General features: G+C 41.3%; 1 protein-coding gene across 1 annotated transcript; it reads right to left on the minus strand.

The window, feature by feature from the left end:
* Positions 1-169: 169 nt before the first annotated feature.
* On the minus strand, positions 170-20,826 carry dop1b (DOP1 leucine zipper like protein B). The gene is made up of 38 exons (XM_044132107.1): positions 20,620-20,826; positions 17,503-17,679; positions 16,877-17,058; positions 16,599-16,769; positions 15,867-16,056; positions 15,680-15,778; positions 15,014-15,137; positions 14,795-14,904; positions 14,319-14,430; positions 14,112-14,232; positions 13,896-14,015; positions 13,094-13,190; positions 12,667-12,897; positions 12,275-12,576; positions 11,796-12,190; positions 10,975-11,246; positions 10,742-10,894; positions 10,476-10,576; positions 9,591-9,781; positions 7,913-9,500; positions 7,194-7,293; positions 6,911-7,102; positions 6,664-6,786; positions 6,456-6,590; positions 6,326-6,381; positions 6,137-6,241; positions 5,959-6,025; positions 5,689-5,848; positions 4,218-4,300; positions 3,999-4,108; positions 3,754-3,903; positions 3,554-3,615; positions 3,211-3,339; positions 2,975-3,111; positions 2,835-2,890; positions 2,606-2,749; positions 2,381-2,513; positions 170-1,473 (listed from the first exon to the last, which is right to left on the minus strand). The coding sequence occupies exons 2-38, from the start codon at positions 17,638-17,640 to the stop codon at positions 1,216-1,218; spliced, it is 6,897 nt and encodes a 2,298-aa protein (XP_043988042.1). The 5' UTR covers positions 17,641-17,679; positions 20,620-20,826; the 3' UTR covers positions 170-1,215.
* Between the last annotated feature and the right edge of the window lie 2,286 nt (positions 20,827-23,112).

Consider the following 23,112-nt stretch of genomic DNA (forward strand, 5'->3'; position numbering starts at 1 on the left):
AAATTAATCCTTTTATTTAAGGAACAGTTTCGGGGGAGTTTTCACTTAGGCTTAAGCGACATTTCCTTGTCTTTCATGGAAATTAGTCACAATGGAGAGAAGTTCTTGAAACTGATGATTTTTCAATGCATAATAGCTGAAGGTCAAGGGAAATAAAAAGCAATTCACATCAGATTTAAAGATAATTTAATAATTACATTTGAGATTGATTTCTCTTTTCCAATATATTTTAGTGAAGTGAAATAGCTTGAGCCAATATCAGTTTTGAAACTGGGCTTAAACCCGCAAAATGTCTTAAAAGCACAATATAAAAACAAAATATTTGTTTATAAACTGGTGGGAGTGCAATAAAACAAAGAGAACAAATAAAACAGAAGTTAAATGCTATGTTTAATGACTTGATTTTTTTTCCCCCTTTCGCATCAAAATTTGATGTGGTCCGTTAAAGATAAATAACTTACAGGAACATTCAGATGTGCAGGAAAATACAGACAGTAGCTGTAAAAACTATGGAGTAAAAACTAGAAAAGGATCATTTCCCTTGGTCACCAAAAACTCAAAGCATGTAACATGTCGACGCAGAGCCATTGTTTTAAGAGTTTTCCCAATGCACTTAAAGCACATTCCTTACATTACTAATAAAAATGTTAGCATGAATTAAGAGAAATCTGTAAGAGTTTATACATTCTTAAGACAGATTGTTACACCTGAAGAAACAAACTGCAGATGGCTAGTTCAGGAAAATAAAACACTAGTGGTGCCTAACGCAGTTCTTCACAGTAAGTTTTCGATGTGCTTCACTAAAATCTATTGACTCTACTACCACGGCCATAAGGTGCATGCCTTGCTTAGACAATAAGTAACCTGAATCGCTACTGCTTTTACCGACACTAAAAGCAGTAAGTTAGGGACTTTTAGCTGCGTTAATACCTCATCTTTGGACGGAAACAAAACTGCATTCCTTCATATTTTTTCACATTAAAAGCCATGTGGAAATGAGTACCATGGATTCCCTTTGTTTGTTTTTTTCCTTTTTCTAGTTAAAGCAGTTCAGAAGTACATGTAGAGATGTAATCAGAAAGACGACTACATAAAAGGAAAACACATTTTCAAAACCATTCCTTCACTAGAACTCCACAATACAACAAAATCACTGGTTGTGCCCATTCTAGGTCTTTTATTACATGTGCCTGCAGCTATATAAAAGCTCAGTTTTTAACTCTCCATGGAGTCCAGGAACTCATTCTCAATGATGTCCTCCAATCTGCTCAGAACAATGTGCGAGCTGGCTGCAGGGTATTCTGCTATGGGGAAGTGGGCAGCAGGCTGGCTGGAGGGGGGAGGGGCCTGGAAGGAGCAGCAAAGGGTGCGAAGGAAAGGCAGCAGCTGGGTGATGGAGGACAAGGAGCTCTGAGTGAGGAGGGGAAACTCCAAGTTATCCGTGGAGGATTCCTCAGTCAGTCCGTTCAGTGCCTGAAAAAACAAGACACAGAGAAATTTGTGTCATTTCAAACCTCGACTTCATGTTTTTTTTTTTCCCCTCGGCAGCACAAACAATAAATATAACTTTACCACTAACAGAGCTTTCAAGTATGAGTCCGCTCTGAAATACAGCGCCTCGCAAAAATATCCACACACACTCCTTATGTTCTTACCACAACAGACTAGTATATATGGAAAAAGAAAATACAATCTGGATTTTAATAATATAAAACAAATTAAAAAAAAAATCATCCTGAAAAAATGTGTCATGCACATTCTGTCTCTCTGAGTCACTACTTTGTAGAACCACATTTTCTTGCAGTTACAAATGAAAGTCTTGTTTTTAATCTCAAGCTCAGTCCCATTGGATTAAGTGAACAGCAAGTCTTGCCACAGACTCTCATTTGGATTTAGATCTAGACTTTGATTAGTCCACTTTATGCCGTAGCTCTGGATGTATGTTTGGGTTGTTGTGTTGCTGGAAGGTGAACTTGCACTCAAATCCTAACCTTCAATAGGTTTTCTTCTAGGATTTCTTTTTATTTAGCTCCATTTATCCCACCATCAATTCCAAGTAGCTTCCATAAAAATTTGTATTTGCCATTCTCCCATAAGGAACAGATTTGTGAAATTCTCGACTAGTTATTGGCGTGTTGATAGATTTCCCCAGATGAGTTGTGGATCTCTACAGTAGTCTTTGTGTTGGTCTTTAAAATAAAACTAATTGAAGTTTGTGGAAGTAACCAGGCCTAAAAATCTTATGTTGAGACATCATTTGACTACGGATGACTCTTCATAGTCGGATGGTTTATTTATTGTAGTGTCCACTTTATTCACACAAATGTTTTGGGAATAAGATCCAATCAGGTGCTGATGAAAGAGCAGCTCTGTAACTCACCCCATAGCGTTCCTGTATCCCTTCCAGCACTCTGACAACGTGTGGTGTGCATTCCTGTTCACCCTCAATCAGCGCATTTTCTGGACCACTGTAGCGGCTCACGTCCACCTCCGGGACAAATGCCCAACGATACCTGCAGGACAATCAATTAGATGCTTTCGAAACCAATGTCTTTACTAAACGCATCGCTGATGTTACAATGAAAGCATGTTTCCAGTTCCCTACATCTGAAAGAGGGGCATCTTCTCTGGAGGAAAGGCCAAGGAAGTGTCCAGAAACTTGCAGGCTGAGAGGTACATGTCCAACTCTGCATTGGAGAAGTTTACTGGTCCATTTCTGTCAAGTGCCCCACGCACCACTTTGGTCAACCTAAGTTGGAAACAAAGACACAGGGCTTATAAAATGAAAGCTTTAGTGGATTTGCGAAACATAGATATTGATAAAAAAAACTCACTTTGAGACGTCTTTCTCTGGCTGCAGAGATTTCTCTAAGCGTGCAAATATACGCATCTAAAAAAAACGAGTTAAAAACAACATCTTCATACAACCAGGATTCTTTAGATCTTACATGGTCCTCTCAGGAAGGAAACTTACAAGTTCTGTGACCATTATAGGCCAGAGCGACGTCAGGTGCTGGGATGAGATCCGCAGCAGGAGAACTCGGAACATCAGGAACATCTGGGCTGAGACCGCAGGGCTTGAGTTCATTCTCAAAGTCTCTGTGAGGCGTTCTGAAAGGAACCGGTTGAAATTTTACTTGGCTTTAGTTAATTCCAGTTTGAACATAAGTACATAAGCCTACACTGATATCTAAAACAAAAGAAGCCCACCTTGAATAAGTGGAAGGTAGAGGTGGTACTGGTCGAGTTCGCCGCTGAACATTGCAAATGCCTGCCGTTTCACCAACATGGGTTTCTGGTCTGCACTGGTGAACAACTTCAGGGAGCTGCTTTGCATGCCTTTTGTGCAAATAAATACAAAGACAAGATAAATAGAAAGCGTTTCAATTTGTTTCTTGCATCAAGTAAGAAGTTACAAATCCACAAGAATATTGATTTTCTTCCTTTATCAATTCTTTTTAACATTTATGCTAACGGTTTGGATAGCTGCCCAACATATTACTGAGGACAAAAATATTTTCTCAATTTCAGAAAGACTCTCAATGGTACTCACCCATCAGGTCCTTAAACATGGTCTTCTCATGAGTCAGTAGATGGTCAATAATTGATTTCCAACTATGAAATAAGAAAGAAGCAGACTGATGGGTGGAGCTCATTCAACTGCCACATCATGATAACCGAGTTTTTCAGGACTTAAACCTTTCCATACAGCCATTTTTATCATTTGTGCTTCCACCATATGCTCACGCTCACCTGTGTGCACAGGAGGCATCCATGGTGAAGAACAGGGGGTCCATGAAGAGCTCAAACACCTCCTTCTTCCAGGCCCGTTTGGTGCAGGCGTACCCACTCAGGCTACTCAGCAGCTGGGCGCCTGCTGCAAAGCTGGGCATGTTGTAGGCACTACAGGACAGGAGCCCGACATAAAGGAGTCAGGTATCCCCAGTGACAGTGAGGCTGCAGGCATCAACGTGATTCACTATCAGTTTTTTTTATACCTGTGGTTCTTGAGGTAGGGAAAAACGTAATACAGGAGACGTGAGATAAGGGGGACGGCTTTTTCCTTCTCGTCGCTACGGTAGACCATGTCCAGAAGGGGCGCCAAGATCTACAAAAGGAGAAAAAGAAAGCAGTTTAATAGCACAGAGTGAAATGCAAAACCATGGTCCAATTTGCCTAAAATTTAAGTAGATAATCCTATGTACATAAAACCCCACCTCTGCAAGCAATGTGAGGGCCTGCACACTGTACACTGAAGGAGCGGAGGACGACACCATGGCATTAGCCTGAGTTACTGATTCTGGATGAAAAAGAAAGGAAAAATCAACATGTGAATATTATATAAAGCTTCAGTCAAACGTTAACATACACATATCATTAACATAAATGTTTACTAACTTTGGGCTTTTAATAATTTCCATCTTAGTCTAGCTTAATCCTTTGGGAATAAAACCCGGGTAACACTTTATTTGACGGCGTGTGCATAAGACTGACATGACACTGTCATAAACATGACATGAAGGAGTCTTTATGAATGTCTATGACTGGTGTCATTAAGTGTCATTCGGTAAATAATGACACTTTTAAAGCAAAGTTGCTTTAAAAGTTGCATTGAAAGTCCATTAAAAGTGCCAAGTTTGCATTAAAGGGTTTACTTTGTAAAGTTATTTACAAAATAATACAAAGTTGGCACTTTGAATGGACTTTCAATGCAACTCTTAAAGCAACTTTGCATTAAAAGTGTCATTATTTGTCATTCACATAAACATTCATAAAGACTCCTTTATGACACCTTTATGTTCATGACAGGTGTTGTGAAATGTTCATTACAGTGTCATGTCAGTATTATGCACACCCCGTCAAATAAAGTGTTACCAAAACCAGTTTCACCAGAAAGCATTTGGTTTGTTCATGTGAGCAGTTTCACTCAAACTTGAAGGCGTCCATTTTGTAGAAGGAGCTTCTTTCTTGATCTCTCAATCCATGTTGGTGCAAAACTGGCTTTATTGAGGACAGAGACACTAATGTCCTGCCAGCTTCCAGTTTATGAAGCACTTAAGCCTTGGCAGCTTTTTAAGGTTTCCCTTAATCTTCTACCCAATTTTGTTTCATCTGGGGATTACCGTTTGTGTCTGATCGTGAAAAGTTGGATGCGCATTAGTGTTCCAACAACATGTTCACATCCAGTGGCGAAGCAAGTATTTACTAACCTACGTCACACAAGACCAACCACATCCTGCCATATACTGCCCCATAATTGTGTAATAATAGGTCTCTTTTTTTTTCCCCCACCAGGGGGTCTTTTGTGGGCTCTAGTGTCCCTTATATGACAGTAGGCTGACAGGAAAAGGGGAGAGAGAGGGGGGAAGACATGCAGCAAATGTCGCCGAGTCCAGGAATCGAACCCGCGACGGCCGCGTCGAGGACTCATGGCCTCCAAATGTAGGTCACGCTATCCCCTATGCCACCACAGCACGCCCCATAATAGGTCTCTTTTAAATGTAAATCTTTAACAGCTATATCAAGTTCATCAGTGGTTCCTGAGATCTTTGTGACAATCAAGTACATTTTTGAACATCTGAGGGTAACAATTTGGGTCTTCTTCCAGGATTGGAAAAAGTGCTCTCAAAATCTAACAACTTGCTTGCACTCATAATAATATTATGTTTAAAACATCAAAAAAATTACCACAGTGATCCCCGTCCACCTCTGTGTCATCCGGTTCTTCAGCTTCTACGCACACCTGTGGCTGAACTTTGACCTCAAGGCTTCGGCTGAGCCAGCTGGTCTGCTCCAGAGAAGAGCCTGCGATCCCACCCACCATCTCCAGGATCCGCTGAGTCACCTCCTGCTCAAACGTTTCATCAACAAAGCATCTTACCTTCACCTGCCTATAATCTAAGCAGAGCAGTAGCTGTTTGCAGGTCTGTGAAAATAACTAAGACCGTTGGATCTTACCTGCAGATCTTTAGAGTCTTTCTTGCTGTCCAGGTTTGGGAGACGGTTGACAAAATCATTTAGGATTCTGTAAGATAAAAATTCAAAAATTCAGACTCGGGAGCATTCATGAAGTACTGCAAAACCTCCAAAGGGTAGGTGAAATTCAGAAATATAGTGTGAATAGAAAAGAATGGACCCCAGCAGGAGGAAATGTCCAGGTGGCGCCAGGTTGAGCTGAACAGACTCCCTCAACAGGCTGAGGAGAGGAGCAACGTTTTCCTGCAGAGCCGCAGCTGAAATGCTTCAAACAGATAAACAGATTATTGTAAAAATGAGCCAAAAGAAAAGAATATTAGTTTTTTCTGATACCAAGATTCATCTTCACCTCTGGACATAGGCATAGCTGAACTGCAGCATGGGAATATCGACCAGCGTTGCCTTCTGGTGGGAAGAAATCAGAACCTTAAAGTTGGAAAATCACCCACGGTAAAAGTCTTTAAAATCTGTTTATGTACCTGTTCTCCTTTGATCTGATGCGGCCTCTTCACAACCTCTTTGACCAAGTGGAGGACAGTTTCTATATTCAAGGTGTGAAGCGATTTTATGAGCTCCACAATGACCAGACGAGCCTCACTGGCCACTGGTAAAACCTAAAAGAAACCCAGAAAGTCAGTCAGAGCACTGAATGCAAGACTTTAGTTTTCCACACAGTTTGGGTCTTACTTTGTTCTTGTGTCTCCTTTTGCTCTTCCTGTTGCTCCACACTACTCCTACTGAAGCCATCAGCTGAACCCCATAATGTCCAGTAAGAGGGAGTAGAAACTGCAGGATCCGCTGCCGCAAGATCTAATTGAATAAACATCAAAAAATGTATTAAATTCACATTGTGTTCTAGGATTAAAATGTTATGAAGTTATAGAGTCAGAAAACAGACGATGCACAAGAATCTCAACAATGTGCAGTTGCCCACCTTGGCGCTTTTGAAATACACAGAGGTAGAAGCATGTTTGCTGCTGTGGCTGGAGTCAGACGCACGTCTCTGAAACTCCTCCCTCATGACAACGCCCCATAGCAACGCCATGCTGCTGAGCATTTGCGGCAGCGCCTCCAGCACGGCGTTGCGCGCGTTACGGACATCCACGGGATCACAAGCCACCAGAGACTGACCAGAGAGGGGACAACGTACAAGAATTCCATATTAAATGATCACAGATCACTCAGCAGGTAGATACATTGACGTAAGCTTGCCATACCTTTTTGTTGTCAAGGAGACAATAATGTGTGATGGTGGTCAGGCCTTCAAGCAGAGTTAAAGGGTAGTCTGGAGCGATGTTCTCCTTCCTGCCAGTAACGCTGACAAAAAAAAAATTGTAAAATATTTCAGAGGAAACACAAGCAAAAACAAAAAATCTGTAGAGCAACTGTTTTAGTCTTTGTTAAAATATATTGCATGTAAACTTTAAGGATCATTGAGATATGTTCTAATTTATTCCCTTAATTTTAACAAATTCAGATTTTGCAAACAAAACACATCTTTTGACCTAAAGAGTTCCAAAATAACATAGTTTCTGAATGTTTTATTAGAAATATGACCACATATATAATAGAATCATGAATTATTGTTTCACTCAAAGAGAAATTTCAGCTCAACAATCTAAATTGGAAGCTTTTACAATAAATCAGGAATCAGGAAACATAATTAGTGGAAGTAATTCCCCAGCGCTTTCATGTGTCTGTCACCTCGGCCACTAAAACCAGCAATGCAGTGAGCCTCCATCCAGTCGGCCAGGTATATCTAAGCTCGCTGACCTTCCAAATTTTGCATCAAAGCAGCCTTTTTGATATTACACACACACACACACACACACACACACTGATATTGCTATGACAACTAAACATTGAGATATTCAGCATTTTTAACACTTTTAATTTGCATATCAGTCGTAGAAACAGGCTTGTACGTTTAAGCTACCTGTGGTTCGCCTTCCCTCCCTCGTGTTCGTGAAGCTTCACCAGATCGTCCATGTTCCTGCAGATCTGACTGATGAGCGGTGACACGATGATCCCCAAGGAGCGCCCCAGGTACGGCAGAGAGGAGCACAGCAGCGACACCCAGTGGGGATGCATAGCATAGCCGTACTGAGGCTGCAGGGCTCTTGCTGCCGCGGAAACAAACATCCCCTGCGCTGTGATGGGGTGGCTCTGGACATACTGCGCTGCTTTGATGGACTGCTGGAAGAGCACAGCGGTCTGCCACTCCCGGGCCAGCGGGGTGGAGGCCGGTGAGGATTCACGAGGGTCTCCAGGCTGGCCTGAGCCGCCGCTCACTGCAGATGCGACCCCACCCGGCCACACATGGTACTCCAGCACTATCAGAGCCTGGAGCAACTTTAGTAGCTCTATTTGTAAGGGGCACTGGTCCTGCCCTCCTCCCGCACCCAGATTCACCAAACTCTCCTCCGATAGGCCTCCTGCCTCATCCAGCAGTTCGGCTCCTTTGGATGCTCCCTTGTCCGCCGCCTTCTGGCTGACGTACATGGAGGCAGACAATGAGAGCAGGGCGTACTGCTGCACTTTACAGCAGGTCAGGAGTCTGTGGATGGATTCCAGAGTGGCTTTGCTGCACTCCTGTCCTCGTACTGTGAAGATGAGCTGCTTCACGATCCGAGTGAGGACCGTCACACTCTTCACCTGGACCTCCATGTTGCCCTGCAGGTCCAGGGGAGTCAGGCTCAGGTAGGATGGGTAGTGAGAGCGCAGGATTTGCAGACAGAGCGACACAAGCAGTTCGACAAGTAGCGATGGGGGTCCAGAAGGGGAGGAAGTGGGAGACAGCAGACAGCCGTAAAAGCACCTTCCGTCCTGAGCCTGCTGGTGGCGTTGCAGGAGGTTGGAGACCAGATTTAAGTGAGCAGCAGAGCTGGTGTCCAGCGAAGTGCAGCACAGGGCGTCCACTAGGTGGCACTCGGGGCTGCTGCGCAGCAGGCTGTCGAGCAGCGCCAGGCCCTGGAGGAGACGGCGCCAGCCGCCCGCCGCCGCCGGGTACAGCAGAACATGACGGAACAGTGAGTTGATGGCTTCTCTTTTCTCTCGCTCCTGCTTCAACAGGCGAGACCTGGCCATAGCCTCCAGCTCAAAATCCTCCTCCTCTTCGCTCGACAGTGAATCGGACGCCTGCGTGTGCTCGGACTCCACCCTCCGCAGGCCGTTCACCAAACTCCCCTCATCGACACTGCTGGGCGGAGCAGAACCGGAACTGGAGTTCTCCGTGGAAACTCGGGCGCCGCTGGTGTCTGCCGACTCAGTGTGCTCACTCTCAGCGTCCTCCTCCTCCTCCTCTTTGACCTCATCTTCCTCTGTCACCTCACTCTCGCTCCTTGACGCGGGTAAAGCCTCTTCAGGTTTTTCCGGCTCCGGCCCGCTTTCCAACTCGGCCCACAGAGCTTCTCGGTCCACGACATCCAGGCTGCTTAATGTTGTCACATCAGATGCCACCATGTCTGCCGGTGTCCGAGAGGTTTTGATCAAAATCCTTCTGCTGTTTAACAGCTTCAGGTTACCTGGAAAACAACAAGCACATCAAGTTAATGACACACACACACACGTTCAATCGAGAGAAACTCTTCCAAGGCAGAGATGAATTTGCGTACCGGCCGTGAGATTCTGTTTAACGCTCTGGATGGAGCAGCGCTGGGTGGATGGGTGAAGGAGCAGCAGCAGAATGGGCTCCAGGATTCGGATCACATCGTTCAGGGACAGAGCTCTGACCAGCCAGCACTGAGCGGCCGCACTTATTGAGCCGTCAGCCGAGGTCAGGCTGTCCACCACTACACACAAAGACCTGAAACGCCACAGAGGATTTTGAGAGTGACGAAATTATTTAAAGCGACAGTTTTCAGATTTAATCAAGTTGCCTGGATTTTATGCAATACACCAAAAATAGAACTGAATGGTGTAGTCGAAGAAAAAGTAGTAGTGATTTTCTAAATTATATACAAATGCAAAAGAAAAATGCTGCATGAATGCTTATTCTGTCATCCTCGGCTGAGTCACCATTATTTTTAAAGCTTTGCACACAACAGAGTGGTATAAGGTGGCAAGTGATGATGTGCCTTTATGCAAGGCACAAAACCCCAAGTTGTCTGCTGAAGTATATTTTATAGCTTAACCTTGCTGTAAACTTCTCCACAGCCTGAACGTCTTCTGTCTCTGTCTTTAGATGCTGATTCTGTTCCACATTGTTCTCTAACTGTCCTCCAATGTATTTAAGGAATATCTGTGTATGTGGAGAGGTAAACTCTACCAATCAGGTAGAAAGATAATGGATGGGTAACATGCCAATTTGTCAGATATGTGCAGATTAGGGAGTAATGAACTGTGTTTGTCGTGGCTGCTCGACTTTTGTCCCCATCTGTTGTTTTATTCTACTTAAGTGTTTCTATTTTAACACTTAAAACATTCTAAGAGTTATTATTTTTTAATTTAGTGTACTTGTTGAATGTTTTGCTTTATGAACAAAGTCCGGGTGAACTGACCGGTCAAAGGATCGACTCAGAGACATGGTCCTGTTGCCCTGAGTCTCCCGGGTCAGGTGCCACAGCACGGTGAAGCGGTGCAGAGCTTCCAGACGGATCGCCTGGGAAACAAAAACACACAAACTTTCAGTTTTTCTGATCGTATTTACAACTCTTCTTCTATTAGTTCTGACTTTCCATCCAGCCATCAATGATATTGAGAGGAGAATGGAAAAAACAACAACAACAAAAAAAACCAAAAAAAAAACCACAACAACTGTGTGAACCTTGTCTTTGTGCAGCAGTGCCTGGCAGATGATGTCCTCACAGATGGAAGCCGAGGGAGCCAAACAATGCAGCCTGTAAAACAGATCCACACAGGAAACGTGCTGCTCTCTCTGCTCGGTGTCCAGTTGACTCCACAGGACCCTGGATAACCTCTGGGTTACAGCAAACACACACCTTAAGTAGGGCCTTCTCCAAACAGTCACACCAATAGTTCCCCTTTCAACAATCTGACCTGAAAGAAGTCTGTGTTTTCCTCTATGGCTCGGTGCAGGACTGGGTAGATGGGCGGCACGCTGACCATCTGCAGCCGCCCACTCAGAGGGTTGTTGTCAGAGCTCTGGTAGCGCCTGTGCTTGTCCTCAATGACCAGTGCTAAAGACTGGGAGTGGTTGATGAGCTCCAGCAGGGAGGCCACGGCGGTGTGCTGAATGTTGTAATCCCTGGACATGCAGCACAGAATCATCAGGGACCTCAACCACACAGGGAGGCCGTCCACGTCGCTGCCTGAAATAAGTAGGAAGAAAAACAACAGCAATATTTCATTACTTATTTATGGGTCAAAGCATTTTAAAACAGTGTCGACTTAAAAATCATTTTCAAAAGTATTCATACTGCCTAAGTTTTGCCACATTCCACACACAAAGTGGTGCATTACTGAGAGGTGGAGCAAAGGGACACAGGACTTTCAATATCTTTGTTGGTGGTGGTATCATCATTATACGAGAACAACAATGAACACGATGGGTAGAGCTACGACGAGATGGCTTAAAGCCATTTAGTTAAAAAAAAAAAAAAAAAAGCTGGGCAAAATACAAATGCCTGCAGCCCTTTTCAGATTTATTTTGCAAAGATTTTTGAAGCCTTGCATTTATTTTTACCTTTTACTTCACAACTAAGCACCACTTTGTGCAGATTTAATCTGAAAATATCAAGTAAATGCATTGAAATGTTTGATTTTAACACCACCAAATGCAAAATAAAAACAAAACAAAACAAAAACACTCAAGGCATATACATAATTTTGTCAGGCAGTGCCTCTGTTCACATGCTGACCTGAGTCTCCAAACATGTCTGTGTAAAGTGCTAGCATCTCCTCCTCGCTCAGGTACACAGGGAAGGTGGTGCTCTCCAGCAGCAGGTGGCAGGTGGCGACGAAGGTCTGTCGACAGGCCTCAGAAATCTCAGCTTTTCCTCGGGGCATGTAACCAGCTGCCCAGTCCAAACACAGTGTGGAGCCACGCTCCTTTTTCTTCTCCGCTGGCGATGCCGAGGGCTGAGTGTCAGGCGAGACGCTGGCTTTGCGTTTGTTTGGAGTGAACAGCTCAGACAATTTGTGTTTAATTTCACGTCTCCTTAACAGAGACTTCTGATCGCCAGAGTTGGTGCTTTGGTCACGCTGAGGCTCTGGAATCGGACCTGTTACGTCCTCCACCTGCACCAACAGGTACCTGAAATCAAGATGGAAGAGTAAAAATGTTTAGATGACTTGTATAGATTTTTATCAAGCTTCTTCATCTGGCTCTGAAGTTTACTTTGTGGTTATGAAGGCCAGGATGTCCTGCAGACTCTGCGTCATGGCTTCTACACTCCCTCCCCTTCTCCAAACTCCATCGCCGGTTTTGCAGGTTCCGTTTTGCTCGGCCTCCGTGGGCATTCCCAGCTGCAGGTGCTGCTCTGAGGGGGAAGCGCTGATGCCCAGTCCGCTGTCTTCCGACCTCAGAGTTGAGTAAACCCCATTTGCAGGCTCGGCTTCACCTCCTGGATCCTGCCTTTCCCGCTCATCTTCCTGATGTCCATTAATGCTTCCATTTTTCTCCCCATCATTCTGTACATCCTTAATGAGAAATTCTTTATAAGCTTTTAAAACACCCTAGATTTGCGCTTACTTACTAAAAAAAAAATAAATAAATAAATAAATCCTCACCTTTGTGGTTTCATCCTCTGGTGAAGCCAACTCCCGCTCCTCTGTGTTTGCTCCTGCATCAACATCCATGTAAGCTACAGGCATCTGGATCTTACTCAGGACCTTAAAGCACACTCGCAGCCCCTGTGTGATGTCATCAAGGGAAATTGAGTCCATGTGGCGGTGCAGGCTCTGCAGCATGATGCCCAGCATGTCGGGAAGGAACAGTGACTGGATGTCGGCATAGAGCTCCTGTGAGAAAACACAAACATGCTGCAGCATGAGAAGCTTCTACAACGTTAGATAGTCAGATGATCAGTATTTATGGGTAAAAAAAACCTAAGAAATATGAAACAAAGAGGAGGCAAATGACTGAGAAATGCTTTTAATTTTGTCTGAATTTGGAAATTTATTTATTTAGCTACTCTTGAAAATGTGTGTTAATTACCAGAGGAAGAACATCCAGAAGGAAAATGATAAGGTTGGATATTTCTGTGACTGAGGGAGCCGTCTGGCCGTAGTCCTGCTCCGGATCATCTTTTTCACTTTAACAAAAACACAACACTGGGATTCATTTTTCTGTACATTAAAAACTGAAAACACAAGCTGACACACATGCTCGATCTCATTTTGTGCTTTAGTTAACACACAATTCCTATCAAAATACAAATGTAAAATTCTAAATATTATTAGAAATGTAATCTTTCACACTGAGAAACGTGTCTTGAAATTGTTATTGTGATATTTCAGTCAAATCTCTGCATACAAGGCACACTGGAAAGCGCAAGCTGAAACTGACAGAACAGGATTTCAGATTAACCAGATCACAAGAGGTTCTGAACAAATTCAGATGAATGTGCCAATAAGAGAAACTTAAATTCATACTGTGCAAATATACATAAATACATTAAAACATTACCACCTCTTTGTTTAACTTTAAAACAGAACAACAACAAAAAGGAAGAGACAATGAAGAGCTAAGATCTTATAAATATTTTCTAACTCTATGTTACGGTGTAACTCAAAAACAGCATTTCTTAGACACTGTCCACATACTTGACTTTTAATCTGTCTGAACGATTGGTCTGACTTGACTTTTGCCTTGAGACAACGTGTGTTGTGAATTTGAGCTATATAAACATGCTCACTAACTGAAACTGAATTGAAAATATAAATGTTTATATCTATTCTTTTTTGTTTACAGTGAAGGAATTCTAATTGCAAAGAAAGATTTAGTATGACTGACAAACCTGAGAGAAGTGCAAAAGCGCTGAGTCATGTACTCCCAAAGATATTCGCTGTTCAGGGAGCTCACAAGCATGTTCACTGTCTTTATGATCTCTGACGCATTCTTGTTCTCTTTTACTTTACTGTTAAATGAAGACAGAAAAGAAAATCTATTTTCATATTCATGCTACAAAAACTAGAATTTCATTCTTAAAAGGAAGCGTGTTCATTTCTCTCACCAAGCCAGCTGGTTGGCTGAGCTTCCCCACTTTGGGATGTTTTCCTCTCCAAGCATCTCCAGACAGTAGCGCTGGAAAGCTCGGACCACCTCCAACAACACGCAGGTCAAGACAGCTGGACCTGAACGCAAAAAAAAAAAAAGCCATGTCAGCAAAACAGGTTGGAAACCGTTCAGCATAACAAGGCGCTTCTGCTCAGCTCCGTACCTATCTCGGGTTTATCGAGCAGACTGATGACGATGCGAAAGGGTCTGAGGTACGAGATGACGCTTTCTGGGTCGCTGTCCACCTCCTTTTGTTTGAGGATGTTAATCAGAGCCTGCAAACAGAAACCACAAGAAATCTACTGATATATTTGTATGTACTGGTTTATTTTATTTTATATTTTTGTACTGTAAAATAGTTCTGAACAAATAAGATCAAGAGAAATAATTGTTAAGGGTTCATCTAGAAAACATACTTTAAAATATTGGACCTAATAATGCAAAAAAATATTTAAATGTTGCTTTTTAAAAAAAAATAAAAAAAAGTTTAACACAACACACGCTTTTAAACTAGTTTTGTTCAATTTAGGATAGAGAATTCAGTCGTTTTTTTTCTTTACTAGTCATACATTTAGCCTTACAAAAGTCATGAGCCTTGGTCTTACATCACATTTTATACGTCTACCAAATAAATCAAACCTTCACAAGATAATCTTTCGAGTAAGTGTTGAAGTAGAATGAGGTGTGCTCCTCCACGGTGGTGGAGAGTGTGGGATGTGGCGCCACCATCCCTCCTTTAATGTCGGTGCCTGAAGAAACAAACACAGGAATACAAATGTCAACGACAACAAATAAAATATGTTCCTTTGCCAAACAGCGATCCGATTCATTACTAATTTATATCCTTAGCTTGAGGACCTAGGAGCCAGGCGTAGAGACGTCTGTTGAGGGACATGTCTCTCCTGAGCAGAGTGAGTAAAGCTGCAGACACCACAGTGATCATGTCTTCAGCACTCAGAGCCACACTGGGCTCTGCTGGGTCCTAAAGCAACAACATACAGAATTAGCTGGGGAGCAGTAAAAGGATTTCTGGAGGTATAATCATCATTTCCATTGAAAAAGACCCAGACATATGTTGAAATCTGCGGCTTTTATTAAAAGCATATCCACAATACATAAAGAGAACTAAGTATGCTACTTGATTCAGCAGGATTCAAGAAGAAGAAATTAGAATCAGTTCCTCTAGGTCAGAGGCCATGATGCTCAACCTTGAGCGTTGAATAACATGTGGAAACACCACGGGGTTCCCATAGTGAGGAGCTGTTTTTAATTAACTCATTAATTCATACGTGAAGTTATTTTAATTTGTTTGTTTTGCTTGGATAGCTGTTTTATTTAGGCCTTTATAGGTGACTAGATAACTCCATCTCTGGTTGCTTTATACTGTAGTCTCTTCAGGCCAGGGAACGCATGTTAATAAATGGATGCCAACCAAAATCTTCTAAAAACCTTTGGAAATATTTGTAATACATACAGACAGAGAAATAAAGGAGGTTCACTTTGGTGACCAACATTTTTACCTACCAGACATGTTGCAAAGGGGAAAAAGTAGAGGAGGACTTCAAGCATGTTCCTCTGCACCAACACATTTGAATCTTGCAGAGAAAGACAGACTGACTTTATCTGGAGAAGCACAGAGAAACATAAAACTTAAACCGGGACTGTCAGGGAATCATACAGCCACTGAAGGAGGACAAACGTGGACACTCACCACTGCGCAATGGCCGTAGCCCAACATGTAGGTCTGCTGACTCAGCGGGACCATGCGGTCAAAATGTGTGACCACAAAAACCGAAGCGGGCAGCCGCACCATCGGGGTGACCAGCATGCTTCCCCACAGGGCTCCGTAGAAGACCTGTTGACCCACCAACAGCGACAGCTTGACCAGCAGAGCGTCAGTCCTGAACAGAGGCAGTGATCATAAACAACAGAATGTGACTAGACTACTACTAAAAAGGATGAATGCAATTCTGAGGGGTTCCCATAAATCAGAAACCATCTAAAGCAGCTTAGAAGATGCACAGTTTAGTTTTCATAAGGCTCATTTTTCTCTTATCTTTCTGTACGAGTACATTTAGCACAAAATATCAAAATCAATGCAACTTTATCATGCTTTGTCATTAGGAATCATTTCTTTACAAAATTAAGAGGAAGTCTGTGTTGCATTCAGTGAAAAACCCTTTGTGGTATAAAGATGATTTTAGATCATGAAACTGGTATGTTCATTGCCTTGAATAGAAGGGTTTCTGGTTCTACTGGCGTCTAAGAGAAACCTGAACTACATCAGGGGTCAGTCTCCGCCTTACGCAGAAAAAATCTTGACATCTTGTTCATTAGTGATGGTAGGATGTAGTTGGAAATGGGCAGATGGAATTTATTTGTTTGATCCACATTTTTTTTTATTTTAGAGGGGGGAAAAAAATTCAAAAGTGTTTTTATGGACCTGTCGTAGACCTCCAGTCCTTCTTCCAGACCAGGTAAGAGTCCAGTTATGAAAGCTTGCAGACTGGGAAGCAAAGCTCTCTGCAGTGGGAGATAGTAACGCTCATACAGCGTCAGCAGAACAGGCTTAACTGCCATGGCTGCATGACCCAGCAGCGGGAACAACCCAGAGCTGAAAAAACAAAAAAAACAAAATGCATGAAATTAGTCAGAGTGAGAGCGGCTCATAACAAGGCCTTGATTCTTCTTGCTGAAGATAATTTTATCCGGTTCTGTTACCTGTAAATAAACAGATCCTTGGCCAGCCATTTAGTGCCAATGATTTTGAAGATGACCTCGTACGTCTCCAGAGCCTTGAGGTGAACGCCGCTGGGCAGAGCCGGGTGCAGGCACTGGGCCAGACGCTTCCCTATGATCAGCCTTTTGGGCAAGAGCGAATAGCGAAGGTTACTCTGCAGGGCCTGGAAAAAAACAAAGAAACCGTAAAATCAAGAGTAGGATTTTCACCAAAAACTCCACAATGAGTCAGAAATACACACGTAACAAATTTTTGACTTTATGTAAGTTTTATTTAAAAGGTTGAACATCTCTCTTCCTTGTGTGTGCTTTTTTTTTTTTTTTTTTAGCTTGAACACACAGGGACACTCCAAAGTCAATATCTGGTGTACAAGGAAGAGAGAAAAAAAAACCCCACAAGGGCACCTTTGTTCTTCATAAGAAATCATACGAAGACTTATAAACAAAAAGAGGATGTGATAATACAGAAGCAAACCTCATCCATGACATCACAGAACTGAAACAGAACTAAGCAAAACACCAAAGAGGAACCTATACCTTCCGAGTTAATGCAACAAAATGGACCCATTAAAATTCAGAGTAATGGATCCACGTGTGTCATACTGCACCTTATTGAGCTTTCCCAGGGACGAGATGAGATCCGCCCACTCACTGGACGACTCAAAGTTTCGCAGCGCCTTCTCAATGACCGCCGCGTAGTTACGGTATCGGTAGTCATTCTGCAGCTCGAGCTCCTCGGGATCCATGTTGCACCGGTTTGATCACACCATGTTCTTAGAATACATCTGAGGGCAGATAAGGCAGGAGACAGAAAGTCAGCGACATAACCCACCTGTCTGAAACCTGCCTGATTGCCCTCTGTCTGCAAGGCTTGCTTAATACAAATAAAATTTGCTAATTAGCTCTGAGGCCACGGACATAAAGGCATTTATTCATGACTGGATGCTGGATGGCCGACTGACCTGTCAGTCAGTCCCAGGACTAAGGAATTCTAACATAAACCGAGAGGCAAACATTCAGAATAATACTTCCCAGACAAAGAAAACAAAAATAGACTTTTTCATTTGCATGTCCAGCGTCTTTCAGTCTTTCTCATATTTTAAAGGGAATACTTGCATATTCAGCTGAGAACTGTGGCATATTTACAGACTGCACAGCCACAACAATACCTCTAAATTACGACAAGAAGCTCATTGATGATGTGCTGAAATCTCCAACTAGTCGTTCTCTGTGGGCTGATCAGTATTAGTATCTACATCCACATTAGCAATGCAGCATATAAGCTTAACTGTGCATTTAAGGAGTGTATTTTATTAGGGATCAGGGAGATAGGATTAAAGAGACGCAGACATCTGGAGTCCGAAGGCTTTACAGCTGAGAGGAAGAACAGCACATGGTCAGGATAAAGCTGAGCAGCATGGTAATGAAGTGCTGAGTAGCCAAATCATAATCAATGAGAAATATCTGATTAACACAACACTTATTTACATGTAAAAAAAAAAGCAACACTTTCTCTCTCAGATATGGGATTTGCTTGGTTTTTATCTTTCTTAAATCATGTTTGAATACTATAAAATCACAATACTACAGAATTTTTACCTCAGATATCGTATTGTGAGACTGTTATAACAACCCCTGACTTTACAGGGGTCTTTAGCCTGCCATATTTCTTAAGAGTCAAAGCCCACAAACAAGAATCATAAGCACAATCAAACGAAATGGTGTGCAATAAGAAAATAATATGCAATTACATTAAATTATATAGGAGATTTGACCATAATTAGTTTAGTCCAAAAACTACTAGATAAATAGAAAATAGTTTATTGAAAAGTAAGAAATGGAAACAGATAGATCAAATGAGGGTATAAATTAGGGAAAAGGACCAGAATTATACGAAGATGCCATATTTTACCTTCTTAACCTGAACAATCAATCTAAAGACAAAGCTCAATGTTTGGGGCTTGTAAAAGTGGATGCAAGCTTAGGAAACGGTCTAATCCACTGTGGTTAGCTTAGCTTTCCACCTCTTGCGTTAGGTTGACCTTTCTATTACATGTGAAGGTCTGTCATTGCTTCAAAGAAAAGAGCAAACCGATAATGTAAGTGATTAGGCGTATCTTTCTACTGACACAATCTGGTATTCAGGCACTTCATGTTTCTATGTTTTACTCAACAGTTTCAGATACACAAAAGTGCTTGACGTAAGAGCAGAGATGTGAATAATCCCTTACTTGTCGTCACATAGTTTTGATTACAATGCTTCTAGTTCTTATTCTTCAGAAAATGAGCAGCACACATGCAGAAAAGGCTTATTCACAGGTGATAATAAGCAAATGGTGTTGGCTTTGGCAGAATAAGATATGAATTCTCACTTCCCTTACTGGATGTAACAGCAGAACTGACTTGAAACCAGTCCCTTCCACGTTGCGTTGTACAAATATTGACATTAAAGCCCAATGTATTTTGTTAGGATTTACTGTGACAGAGCTGAACAAAGCATTACATGGCAGTAAAGTGGAAAAAGGATACATGGCTTTCAGTCTAAGCAGTCTAAGCATGCTTAGACAAAAACTTGAAAATTATGGCACATATTTATATCCACCCTTCTAATACTCACACGTAACATCAAGTCCAATCAATTGCTTTCAGAAGTTACCTAATTAAGAAACAGAGTGTGTCTTATGTAATTTCAGAATGCATGAGCTGAGAGAACATTAGTAAAAATATGAAAACTAAATATTCGCCAGACTAGCCATAGAGATCTTTGTGAAGAAGAAGAAGTAAAAAAGAAAAGTCAGGTTTTTAAGCAATTAGGTCAGGATTTCTACATTCCACATTCCATACTTCATCTAGAAACAGTACAACTACAAACCTATCAAAACTCAGCTGTCCACCTAGACTGGCTGGAGAGCAGAATTCATAGAACTAGCCAGCAGGAACTACAGTGATCCACAGCTCAAGTGGGATAACCTAATGGATAGGAATAAAATTATCCATTCCATAAAATGCAGGTCATTATTGACAGAAAGCCCAAGGAAGTCCCATTAGCAAATCACTAAAAGTCATGTAGGGGAAACAGCAAACATATGAAGATGATACTAAAATAGTACTTCATTGCCTACATGCATAAAACTAGCAATGAATAACATTTAACACACCGCCAAAATGGTGAAAAAAATGGTGCTAGGACTATAATGCAGTGAGAATAGAGCTAAACACAGGCTATAACTGTATACAACTGTATACTGCTTGGCCTGTCACATAACATCTCAACATTGTTTACATGTGGTTGTAAAGTGGGAAAAATGTAAAGTGAGAATACTTGTGCTGTTTATGCAGCTGTGAGGCATTGAACTGTGTGCTTTGAGGGTGGACACCGAGCAGCCGTGTCACCTGACTGACACCACCACTACAGCAGGCTTAAAGTGCTGACGGATGCGGCCAAATAACAGCTGGACAGAGAGTACTGTACCATCAATGAAGGATGCTATTATGTAACATTTGACAAGCACTGAGCAAAGACTAGGAAGAGATTAGTAGTCAAATTCATTTTGCATAGAACTAGCTTGTGCTACTGATTAAAGTTGGGAAGGCACACTGAATGTAAGCCAGTTTCTTTGTTTCTAAAAAGAAATGGCAGCTTTCTAGCTACAACACACGCTACTTACCGCTAACAGCCAGCGTCGTAAACAAACGCAGTCGCAATCAGGTGCATCATGACTCACCGACAACTGAGAGAAAAATCACAGGAGGCTTTAGAGCAGGGCCGGAAATCTCGTTTTTGACGGGCTCATCCTTCAAACAAACTCCCGGCTCAAAGAGGGTTGATATCTGTGGGGTTAACCATCCGTGGAGAACCAAGGCAGTTGGTAGTCATAGCGGGGCGGTGATCCTCCAACTGCTCAGCTCATCCTGAACCGACAGCGGCCCGCACTCCTCCCTCTTTCACACTGATAACTGGGGGATGACTTAAGAATATTATGATCGATAAAGTAACTATTTGTATTCTAGCTTCTATTGTAAACCAAATATTAATATTTTAAAGTATGTAATATAACAAAACAAAACCAATTGGAATTACCGTGGCTTTAAAAACAGAGGCAGAAATAGGTTATCACAAACCTGCCACCCCTCCAACTTTGGTATGTTCCAGGATGTGCCATGTTGACAAACCTCTCACCTGACAGTCAGAAATTTCATCATAAAATTTTACACAGCAATGTGCAACAAAAATATTAAGAGTATACAGCTATCATAAATGATTCAAAATGGGTTTCTGTATATATAAGTTTATAATTTTACACAACAGTTAAATAAATGTATAAATGTTTGTTCACACAGTGTTGTTTTTTTTTAAATAAGTCTTTTCTTTGTCTATGGAAATTATTTAATCTATATGCTCCTAATTTTTATGTCTCCTCCTTCTCATCAAAAAAAGTTTCCTCAGATATATATAGATATATAGCTATAGATATAGATATGTAGATATCTATATCTATCTATCTATCTATCTATCTATCTATCTATCTATCTATCTATCTATCTATCTATCTATCTATCTATCTATCTATCTATCTATCTATCTATCTATCTATCTATCTATCTATCTATCTATCTATCTATCTATCTATCTATATATATAGTCTTTCTGATTAAAATAATGTGATACACAAAGTTCTTGAGTAGTCTTCTTTAACAAGTAGTTGTTTTTTTTTACTTTTCACTTCTACTTTGCATCAAAAATACATTTTGATGCAAAGTGCTTTCTGTTGACCTTGTGTCTAAAAGATGCTCTGTAACTAATAACCAATTGTTGATTGACTGACATTTATAGCAATGATTTTAGTTTACAAATGAGAGGTATTATAATCCACATAGTGCATCTGCTTATCCTTATGGGGTACAGTCACCAATAATCACAGAGCAACACACAGACACACAACCACACACATGCAATTTAGAAAGAACATTTAATCTAAAGGCATGTTTATGGACTGTGGGAAGAAGCCAGACAAACCAGAGAGGACCCATACATGCACAGGGAGAACATGTAAACTCAATGCAGAAAGAACTCAGGCCAGGATTGGAACCAAGGATTATACCGCTTCAAGACAACCATGCTACCAACTGAACCACTATGCAGCTGGAGACTGTCAAAAGGTTTTCTAATCAGTAGATAAAATTGGATAGATGGAAAACCAAATATATTCTTGTTTCTAGTCCTTCTTTAAATAATGTCAGACTCAGACCCGGAACTTAAAAAAACAAACAAAAAAAAACAATAAAAAAACAACAACTGCTGACCATATTAGAGTTTGTTAGATGCAGATATTAATGATCAATTCTTAGTTTCAATAAGCATATACAATATTTTCCTATTTTTTCTATTATGTAACATGCAAAAATTTAATGATTGTTCATCAAAGGTGTCCAGTTTTTTACTTTTCAAAACAATCATCCTGGCACATGTTGAGAAAATGTGAGATTCCATTTGATCTAGAAAGCTCAATGGAACCTAAATTGAGAAAACAACAACTTAGAATAAAATTGTCCCACTGGTTGTTATTGCTTCATTACAGCCTCTGTTGTTTAGTATTTATATGACTGTGAGTCTTTTCTGTGAATGGATGGCAAAATCCCTTTTCATTATTTAAACCAAGGTTTGCTTAACATGATGCATTATGTCTCATAAGACTTGATGGAAAACATATCTAGTTACATAATAGATTGACAGTACATCCTTGTACAGAAAATAATCTGCATGTTCAGGTTTAAGCCTGTAGATGGGGCCAGTGCAGTTCAAAAAACATTCTGCACTTGTTTTTGTCGAAAATGTCTGGGCTCACAACGGATGAACTGAGAATGTGAGGATGTAGTCAGTGATTAAATAATACGTAGATTAAAAAAAGAAAATACACAGGTACAAATATCTAAGATGATAAAACAAAGAAAGCATGAAACTTTTTTCAAGGCCATCTTAAAAAAGAGTAATATATTAGCTAAAGTTGAATCCTTGCAAAAAAGTTGAAAGTGGTGAGGAATTTGGATTGTAAAAGGCTTAATGCTTAATGTTCAGGACACATCCAGACATTACTTGACTGTCTGCAAACCGAAGAGAAAGTTTTCAACTTTTGTTCAACTGATTTCTGTGTTGAAAAATATGCTCCGATGACACCAAGTTTCTTTAACGTAAGTAGGTGAACAAAAATAATGTTGCT

The sequence above is a fragment of the Gambusia affinis genome, linkage group LG11 (genome assembly GCF_019740435.1).
Source record: "Gambusia affinis linkage group LG11, SWU_Gaff_1.0, whole genome shotgun sequence".
Taxonomy (NCBI): domain Eukaryota; kingdom Metazoa; phylum Chordata; class Actinopteri; order Cyprinodontiformes; family Poeciliidae; genus Gambusia; species Gambusia affinis.